The following is a 10,115-nucleotide window of genomic DNA, read 5'->3' as shown; positions in this document are numbered from 1 at the left end:
TAAGACATCAAAAGAAAGGACTCTTTAGACTCTATTCATAACTGAAAACCAAAACTTTGTAGGAGTTCGGGTTGTTGAATTAATAGCAAACGAAATATTTTTTTTTTTCATTCGGAAGCAGATATTTTCGGATCAAAGTCCCGAAACAAGTTTTGGTTAACAGATATGAGATCACAATGAACAGGCCTATGCATTCAGCTAAAAAAATTAAAAATTTATTTTCTTAAGATTTTCGAAAATTATCCAAGGGGTACCCCTTGTCTAAAAATTCGGAATTTTCAAAAATTTTCTCCAAATCCATCGAATAAGACATCAAAAGAAAGGACTCTTTAGACTCTATTCATAACTGAAAACCAAAACTTTGTAGGAGTTCGGGTTGTTGAATTATTTTAAATCGAAATATTTTTTTTTTAATTCGGATGCAGATATTTTCGGATCAAAGTCCCGAAACAAGTTTTGGTTAACAGATATGAGATCACAATGAACAGGCCTATGCATTCAGCTAAAAAAATTCAAAATTTATTTTCTTAAGATTTTCGAAAATTATCCAAGGGGTACCCCTTGTCTAAAAATTCGGAATTTTCAAAAATTTTCTCCAAATCCATCGAATAAGACATCAAAAGAAAGGACTCTTTAGACTCTATTCATAACTGAAAACCAAAACTTTGTAGGAGTTCGGGTTGTTGAATTATTTTAAATCGAAATGTTTTTTTTTTCATTCGGAAGCAGATATTTTCGGATCAAAGTCCCGAAACAAGTTTTGGTTAACAGATATGAGATCACAATGAACAGGCCTATGCATTCAGCTAAAAAAATTCAAAATTTATTTTCTTAAGATTTTCGAAAATTATCCAAGGGGTACCCCTTGTCTAAAAATTCGGAATTTTCAAAAATTTTCTCCAAATCCATCGAATAAGACATCAAAAGAAAGAACTCTTTAGACTCTATTCATAACTGAAAACCAAAACTTTGTAGGAGTTCGGGTTGTTCAATTATTTGAAACCGAAATGTTTTTTTTTCATTCGGAAGCAGATATTTTCGGATCAAAGTCCCGAAACAAGTTTTGGTTAACAGATATGAGATCACAATGAACAGGCCAATGCATTCAGCTAAAAAAATTCAAAATTTATTTTCTTAAGATTTTCGAAAATTATCCAAGGGGTACCCTTGTCTAAAAATTCGGAATTTTCAAAAATTTTCCTGCAAATTCATCGAATAAGACATCAAAAGAAAGGACTCTTTAGACTCTATTCATAACTGAGAACCAAAACTTTGAAGGAGTTCGGGTTGTTGAATTATTTTAAATCGAAATATTTTTGGTTTGGGTTGTTGAATTATTTGAAATCGAAATATTTTTTTTAATTCGGAAGCAGATATTTTCGGATCAAAGTCCCGAAACAAGTTTTGGTTAACAGATATGAGATCACAATGAACAGGCCTATGCATTCAGCTAAAAAAATTCAAAATTTATTTTCTTAAGATTTTCGAAAATTATCCAAGGGGTACCCCTTGTCTAAAAATTCGGAATTTTCAAAAATTTTCTCCAAATCCATCGAATAAGACATCAAAAGAAAGGACTCTTTAGACTCTATTCATAACTGAAAACCAAAACTTTGTAGGAGTTCGGGTTGTTGAATTATTTTAAATCGAAATATTTTTGGTTTGGGTTGTTGAATTATTTGAAATCGAAATATTTTTTTTAATTCGGAAGCAGATATTTTCGGATCAAAGTCCCGAAACAAGTTTTGGTTAACAGATATGAGATCACAATGAACAGGCCTATGCATTCAGCTAAAAAAATTAAAAATTTATTTTCTTAAGATTTTCGAAAATTATCCAAGGGGTACCCCTTGTCTAAAAATTCGGAATTTTCAAAAATTTTCTCCAAATCCATCGAATAAGACATCAAAAGAAAGCACTCTTTAGACTCTATTCATAACTGAAAACCAAAACTTTGTAGGAGTTCGGGTTGTCTAATTTTTGAAATCGAAATATTTTTTTTTTTTAATTCGGAAGCAGATATTTTCGGATCAAAGTCCCGAAACAAGTTTTGGTTAACAGATATGAGATTACAGTGAATAGGCCTTTGCATTCTGATAAGATTTTTGAAAACTATCCAAAATTTTGATATACATTAAGGTACAAAAATTATAGATCTAATTTTTTGGGATTTTCGAAAAAATCCCCTACAGAAAAAAATGGATTTAAAAAAATTTCCTCCAAATCCATGAAGTGCAACATGAAATGAAAGGTCTTTCTGAGCTTTATTCATGAACGAATTCGAAAAGTATCCTTGAGGTCTGGTTGCTTAGTTATTTGCAACCAATATATATATATATATTTTTTTTTTTTCTAAAATTCAAAACCATCTTCCAGCAACTGTACAATGTACATACTTACTTTTTAGTACAATTTTTAAATTCGTTTCTTTCTGTCATCATTAAAACATAACAAAAAGATACTCCACCTCTTTCATAGAAACAAAAATGTAAGACAAAAAGTATTTCTCTAATAAGTTTAAGTTTTAAACCTATTTTTTTCTTCAATTTTATTCACCATGATCAAACATGTATTTCTAAATGATTTTTTTGCTGTAAGACTAATTGCTTAAATACTTTTTTATTTCTTAATTTTATTTTAAAATCTTAGTTCTAAAACATTTATTGAATACAAACAAAAAAATACAGATACATGATTTTCTACTTAGCTAGGCTAAAATATCTATACAGAAAACATACCAAAAGTCTTTTTTTTTTACAAATAAACAAATATTTACATTTTTTTTTTTTTTAATTTTTGTCAAAAATACTTTTTAAGTATACCTATTTAGAACTTTATGATTATTTCTAAGAATTTTTTTATTTATTTACAAAATGTAAAACGGTAGGATTTTTTGTCTAAGAAGGTGAACAAACCAAACAAAAGCATTATCTTTCTAAGCTTTGCTATAAAGATGTTCAGTTTTTTTTTTTTTTTTCTTTTTCTTTTTTGTAAACCCGGAATGTCTAAATCCTAAAATCTTTCATAACCATTACAATTGTTTACTTTAAAAGTTCAACTGTCCCTAAGAGACCTTGTCGATGGCAAACCTTTCAGACCCTTTTCAAGTTTATCAGCATCACCAGCTGAAAATCGATAGTTTGTCGGAACTCGGGCCACATTCAAGCTATTCCTCTTTTTACTCCCCATGTCTGAGGAATTCGATCGACTACCATTCTTCTTCGACAGTTTCTCATCACTACCGTAATTATCATCACAACAATTCTCATTAAGCCTTTCGTAGTCTTTCTTCGAACCTTTCCACGACGGTCTTCGAATCGGTCCATTTTGACCAGCCGTCGATGGCACCACAACAGCCGGAATGGAAGACGCCGACGATATGGAATTATTGCTACTACTACTTCCCGAGTTCCTTCGAGACGTCTTCGATTTACCTTCCTTAACAATAGACACCGATGTGACTTCGATTTCTTGACTGATTGTCGGTATATCTTCTTGAGAGAGACTCTCCTCCAGCAGAGCTTCGGTGGAACGACAGTTCTCAACGTCCCTATAATTGTCAGAGCTCCAAAGCGGATTTGTACGCTCAGCAGTTTCTTCGAGGAGATACTCAGAACTGGGTCCGCCCTCGGGAGAATTGACTTCTTCGATGGTATTCAATGGGGAAACTTGCATCATTTGCTGTTGTTGGATCATTTCAATTTCAGTCTTTATTGTCGCCTCCAAGCCTAGGAGTCCCAGCACCAGACGTGGATTGGCAATGACAAACTTTTCAAAAGTTTGAAAGTCAATCTTAACGGTGTCGGTTTGTGTTGCGCGGGTGATTTTTGGCAGCGAATCACTTGTATTGGATGGCGGTTGTACCTCTTCGACTTCGCAATGCCACATCTCAGCGGGATGAGATGAGCTGCGGACTAGAGATGCTTCGCCAACAATCTGGGGAATCAGGATGTTATCAGAGATGTTGGGAATGGAACGGGCAGGGAGGAAATTACCCACCGCTAAGTCAGCTCTGGAAGCCATCCGAGAGTTGGTCATTTCTTGCAGAGCATGTATCGCATTTCGGACTTCTAGACTGAGAAGGGCAACATCGTCATGCAGAGTGCTAACTTGGCAGTCGAGTTTTTCAATTGATCGCTTGTTGGCGGGATTATCGGTTTCACTTTGGATTGGTTCGAGATTCAAACCTTCTAACGAACCAAATTCAGCTCCAGGTGAATGGATGGTAACTGACCTTTGACGTTCGACACGTTCTCGAAGACCAGCCAGCGAACGTCCGCGAGGTAAAAATTTCATACTTCGCGGACTTCCGCCAGCTCCAACAAGTAGCGGCGACCTCATTGGCAGGGGTGAGGGTGTTGATGAACTACCATGATGTGGTGATGCGACGACAGCAGCATCACTATCTGGCTGATTTTCATCATCCTCGCTGATTGATGGTAGTGGAAAGGAAGGACCTATGTCGGAGTCCTGGCACTCGTAGCCTTCTCGTAAATTAAAAGTCAGGTCATGCTGGATGTCATTTGCAAATTGCTGTTGGTATTCGGGATATAAACGAAGGACTTCAACTAGGCCACCCATATGGACGCACTTCAAGTCACAATAGGTAAGTGCCTGAAAAGAAAAAAAAAAGAAAATTAAAAAAAAAAGAAGGAGGTTTAATTTATTATAAGCGAAGGATGAGAGAAAGGACATTTGTAAAAAAAAAACAGTGATGTGTATGAATTTTCATTCCATGAAAATTTGTTAGCTTGAAAAGAATAAAAAAAAATATAGTCTGCATGATTTACTGACTTTTTCAGGTTAATTAAGATAACTGATTGCGTTGTTTTCATAATATAAAGGGAATGAGAAGTTGTGTTTTATGAAAAAATAAGCTTTTTGATGAAAGTCATTTTGATTTTAATCCTTTTTAAATTTATCCCAAAAAGGATGAGAGTCGTTGTTTAGTCTAGGGTTGGCTTGACAACTTTTGTTTTCAGATTCCAGTTGATTTTGTTAATGAATTTAATTAGGTTTATATATAACTCAACTGTTAGATGACATCTATTAAAAATAAAATAAGCTCCAGGTGGCTTTTTTGTTTCCTTTTTGCTGATAAAAAACGGATAATTATTTTTGGTCCCTTATAGTTAAAAAGGCAAACAAATTAAATGAAAGAGAACTTGAAAAAAAACTGTATTCAAAATTTGTTTTCTATAAAAGGAGCATCATGTTAAAATTCTGGACTGGTTTTAATAAAACTATTCTATTTAAGTGACTAGAAGTGATGAAACCAGAATGAGACAAAATTGAATTTTGCTTATAATGATTATCCCGACTAACAAATTTGCTCCTATAAAGCTTTACAGGTGTTAATGTAGCTTCTGTAAAGCTTTATAGAAGGGATAATTTTTGTTGGGATCTTTCATTAATAAATTATTGCGACCAAAACAGCCGAAAAGAGAAATCTTAAAATTCGAAATATACAAAAATTTAATTGTTCGTTTCAAAATATGAAAGTGAAGTTTTAAAATATTGTATATTTTAAACATTTTTTGAATGCATCCGATATTGCGAAACAATACTAGGCATCGTTATCTAACTTGTCCAGCTTTCAACATTTTCACTGATCCTTATATTTATACTGAATACTCCAATAGAAATGGTTTTTGAAATTGATGTAAACCTCAAAAGTTGTCGAAAGCTCTCGCATTATTCTGGTCTAAATATCACTTGATACAGCTTTTCTCATCTCATAATAATATTTTCTACAATACCTATAGTACAGGTAAAATAGTACATAAAATCAAGAAATAAAAAAAAAATTGTTACACGCATGAAACTTTGCAAAAAGTTTGCTTTTGGGATAAGAACCAAGTACAAAAAAAAGTCTATAAAAAAAAGTTGGGTGGAAGGGTGTTTTTTCGCGAACAATTGGGAGGGGGTGAAGGTCAAAAATATACTGAAAAAAAATTGTTTGCCGTATATCATCATATGACACATGGTTTCGAGGTATTTTTTGATGCTGAATCTAATGACATAAAAATAAAGTCAAAACGATTGCTCTAAGAAAAGTTATTGCCGACTAAAAACAAGGGTGCTTATTTTTTGACTTCAACAAGTAAAATATAACCGAAGCCCATGTGAAAAACATGCTACACTGATAAAATTTGGGATGAAGGTTTAAGATAAAGCAGGGACAAAGGATTCATAAAGTTCTTAAAATTATTTTTGGTGATAGGGTGTTTTTTTGATGGGTTAAGTTGTGTGTGAGGAAGGTATCATAACAGCTGACTTGAATTTTATTAATTTTTAAAACTTGGTGTAAATGTTTTGGTTGGTATAAGAATTAAGAATCTATAAAGTGTACAAAATTATATTGAGTGAAAGGGTGTTTTTTTTTTAAGAAATGATGAAATTCGGAATTAGTACCACAAAAACTAGGAAAAAATTGTTACATCAATGAAAACTGTTAAAAATCTTTCATTTATAACAGAAACCAAGAACCCGAACAGTCTATACAAATATTTTAGGTTAAAGGGTGTTTTTTGGGAAATAGGGAAAAATCCGCGATAAGTCCGATAAAATCAATGGCATAAATGGTACCCTTACGAAATTCATTAAAAATGTTGTCTTTCCCCTGGGAACTACGAATAATGTAAGTCTATAATTTTTTTTTATGTTAAAGGGTGTTTTTTTAGAAGTAAAGAAAATATGGGTATATTTGAAAAAGTGTGTAATACTAGAGTAATATTAGTGGTACCCAATTGAAATTTAGCAATTATGTTACTTTTAAGATAAGAAACAAGAATCTAAAGTGTTTATAAAAATATCATGGTTAAAAGGGTGTTTTTTTTTGTAAGTGAAAACAAAAATGATGGGTCACCCTAATGAAATTTGGTTAAAACATTGATATTGGGATAGAAAGCAAGAATAAAGAGTTTTCATAAAAAAAATTTTGGTGAAAGGGTGTTTTTTTTCGAAGAGACAGTAAAATCTGCAATTGGTCCCATGCACAAAAACATCTTATGTTTAAAAGACACATATTCAAAACCCTAAGTAGACTAAAGATTATATTGGGTTAAGACTTTTTTTTTTAATATTGTGAAATCTTAAATTATCTTATGTTGACTTAAGATATTTTCGCGCGTGCAAGCAGAAACAAAAAGTCATCTTTAAGTTGACATAAGATAAAATATTTTTAAAAAATTCCGAAAGAGTGTGAAAAGGCAAATCATCTTATGTCAACTTAAGATGTTGGAAATTAATATAAAATACAATTTATAAAAAAGCCAAACTATCTACATTGATTTAACTAATATTCGGAATGATTTTGCGTTGAAGATGAACATTTTAAAATCAACGTGGAAAATAGGTTAATTTTTGATGGTTTCGTATCTTAAAGTCACATAAATCAAAGTAGTTCAATTTTGAAACAACGACGTTTCAACTTCAATTTATTTTTTCCCTCAGTGTATGATATATCTATCGTTCATATTTTTTATTCACAAAGAGACCTTTGTTTAACAGCCCACAGCGATATTAATTGGCTTGTTACGTATTAAAAAGGATTTGAAATATCTTTACATATGTAAGAATCTACTCACATAAATGTAAGTGCCCATGAATAAAAAAAAATATAAGCCAACAAACTATAAATGAATGGAATCATTCAATTCAATAAAGAAAGGTAAAGTATATTTGTATGTATTTATTTAATATAATACATATGTAGCGTATCTATAGGAAACCGAAATCCTAAAGTTATGAAAGTTAAAAAAAAAGTCCTTTATTTGCTTCGAGAACATCCTCATGGCAAGCAGTCTGAATTGCTGGTTGGAATCAATATTTTTGAAATCAAGTGCTTTTATATCTGATCCAATTAAAACAAAAATTAATCAACAGTAGATCGTGGGATTTTCACAAAGGGAAAAAGTTTAAAATTAAAAAAAAAAAAATTGATTTCATCCAATAAAAATAAAATTCATCAATTTTCAGTAATACACACAATTAAGAACTCTCAATTTTTCAAGTTCTTACTAAAGAATCTGAAGAGTAAAAAGAGTATCTGGAATTATGTTAACCATCATAATAAACACATTAATAATAATCTTATAATTTTGTGCTATAGTAATTAAGCACACTGTCCTTTTGACTTAAAGGTATAACATATTTTTTTAAAAATCAATTAAAAATGAAAATTTACCTTCACATCACTACTGCTTCGTACCACAATGTCCTGACCCGCACTGTTTGTCGTAGCTGTCATCTGTCCATTTGATGTTGCTACCAGATGAACGTTTATGTCACATCCAACAAGATCGCCCTTACCTTGAGAGTGCAAAAAGGGTAAAAAATTAATTAAAACGAAACAAAACAAAAACAATTTATGCAGTAGGTACCTACTGCCACAAAATACAATTATTTTTTTTTTGTTTTTTTATTTTCTTTGAATATTAAGAAAAAAAAAATAAAAATTTCATCTCACCAAGTATAGCCACAACCATTTCGTCCTTGATAACTTCCATTGAGCCATTGCACAAATAATAAATATAATTTAATGCATCTCCTCGGTGGATAAGAAATTCACCAGGTGCACAGAAATTCGTTTTTATATGCAACGAAAGAAGTTTCAAACAGCCCTTGAATAGAAAAAAAAAAATAAGTTTGAAATAAAACCATAAACTTTCATAACTAAATTATTAGACTCAAATTAAAGTATATGGAATTATTTATATTTTTATATAATTTTGGAAATCATAGCTGAAATTTTACCAGAGGTGAAGGTATTACAATCGAAAACTTTCCTTAGAGTGTTCAGTGTTAAAAGTTGAAATAATTCGACGAAGAAATCAAAAACCTTATTTTCAAGGTTTTATAAAGGTAAGGGCGAAATATTTTGATGAAAGTATTACAGGAAAAACTCAGAAATAATACGAAATAAGGGAATCACTTGCTTGAAAAAGTTAAAAGAATTTTTCAATAAAATATGGCGAATAAGTTTTTTATTAGAATTTGAAAATTTTACACGGATTAGTTATTCTACCCACTACACTCGGTACGAAGATAAGAGAACATTCAAAGTTAGCAAAACTGATGCAATGTCATTGTGAAGTTTTTAATACAAAATTAAAGTGATAACGAAAGGAGACCGGTTAAAGACGATATTCGTGAAGTGCGGCATAAAATATTGTCTCTTTGTTCGATGGTATGATTTATATCCATCTTTTGAGTTAACTGATACAATTTTCTAGATGAACTATGTAAATAAATAAGCGCTTTTTACTTCTGTTATCTTGTCTATTTTAAACGAAAGAGCTGAGCACCGAACTTTATATTTTTGTTAGGTGTTTTAAATTCACTCCACTTAAAAAAAAAATTATTATACTGATACTGATAATTTTAAATTAACTGACTTGAGTAAAAAAACTGATTCAGATACATTTCTTGAACGTATATTGATTAATATTAAATTAAAAAATAATAAATGAGCGACTTTTGTAATCTGCGCCATTTTTATCAATTTCAAAAAAAAGTTCTCACAAACATTATTACACGTTTCTATGATGTATATGTATGTACTTATGTCATACTAATCAAAATCAGTCAACACCCTCTTTCCAATATAACTACTTCACAGCATTTGTGTCAACGAGTTATATATATGCTTGTAACAGGAAAGCATGATGAAAATACTCGTATCCGCGAACAAAAAAAAAGAAGAGAAACCAACTTCCTCTCGGATTTTTTTTTTCTCCTTTTCAATTTACCTGCGATGCTGCCTCGAAAATTGGCAGCTGAAGTATTTCCCGATGTAGATGCATAGAAACATCTCCCCGGAGCTCTTCAGGGAACTCACGAAGTGTCTGAAAGTATAAAAAAAAGTATAAAATTGGATACAAAATTATTGATGTAAATGTTCAATACAAAGTTATTTTATACGAATAAGGAAATAAATGTGGAGAAGATTAGTTTTTTTCTCTCTTCTATTGTTGTAGAATAATAATATGAAAAAAGTGTCACAAAAAAAAAAAATTCAATTTCATATCATAACGGAATACCTAAATATATTCATGTGAATTATTTCAAAGAAGAACTGAAAGAGTTTTTGAGTTTATGCCTCTTTGTTATAT

General features: G+C 31.2%; 1 protein-coding gene across 5 annotated transcripts in view; it reads right to left on the bottom strand.

Annotated features, from left to right (window-relative positions):
- Positions 1 to 2,921: 2,921 nt before the first annotated feature.
- Positions 2,922 to 10,115, bottom strand: part of LOC129907418 (potassium voltage-gated channel subfamily H member 8) — a 153,474-nt gene continuing 146,280 nt past the window's right edge. For 2 of the 5 annotated variants that reach the window (XM_055983619.1, XM_055983620.1), the window contains exons 13-16: positions 9,753 to 9,848; positions 8,471 to 8,624; positions 8,189 to 8,313; positions 2,922 to 4,614 (exon numbers count right to left, since the gene is read on the bottom strand). In XM_055983619.1, coding sequence (XP_055839594.1) covers positions 3,055 to 4,614; positions 8,189 to 8,313; positions 8,471 to 8,624; positions 9,753 to 9,848 — 1,935 coding nt within the window. In that variant the 3' untranslated portion in view covers positions 2,922 to 3,054. The remainder of the gene's footprint in view (positions 4,615 to 8,188; positions 8,314 to 8,470; positions 8,625 to 9,752; positions 9,849 to 10,115) is intronic. The other 3 variants (XM_055983622.1, XM_055983623.1, XM_055983621.1) reach the window with 2 other exon arrangements.

The sequence above is a fragment of the Episyrphus balteatus genome, chromosome 1, assembly GCF_945859705.1.
Source record: "Episyrphus balteatus chromosome 1, idEpiBalt1.1, whole genome shotgun sequence".
Classification (NCBI taxonomy): Eukaryota; Metazoa; Arthropoda; class Insecta; order Diptera; family Syrphidae; genus Episyrphus; species Episyrphus balteatus.
This window is presented reverse-complemented; position numbering and strand designations above follow the sequence as displayed.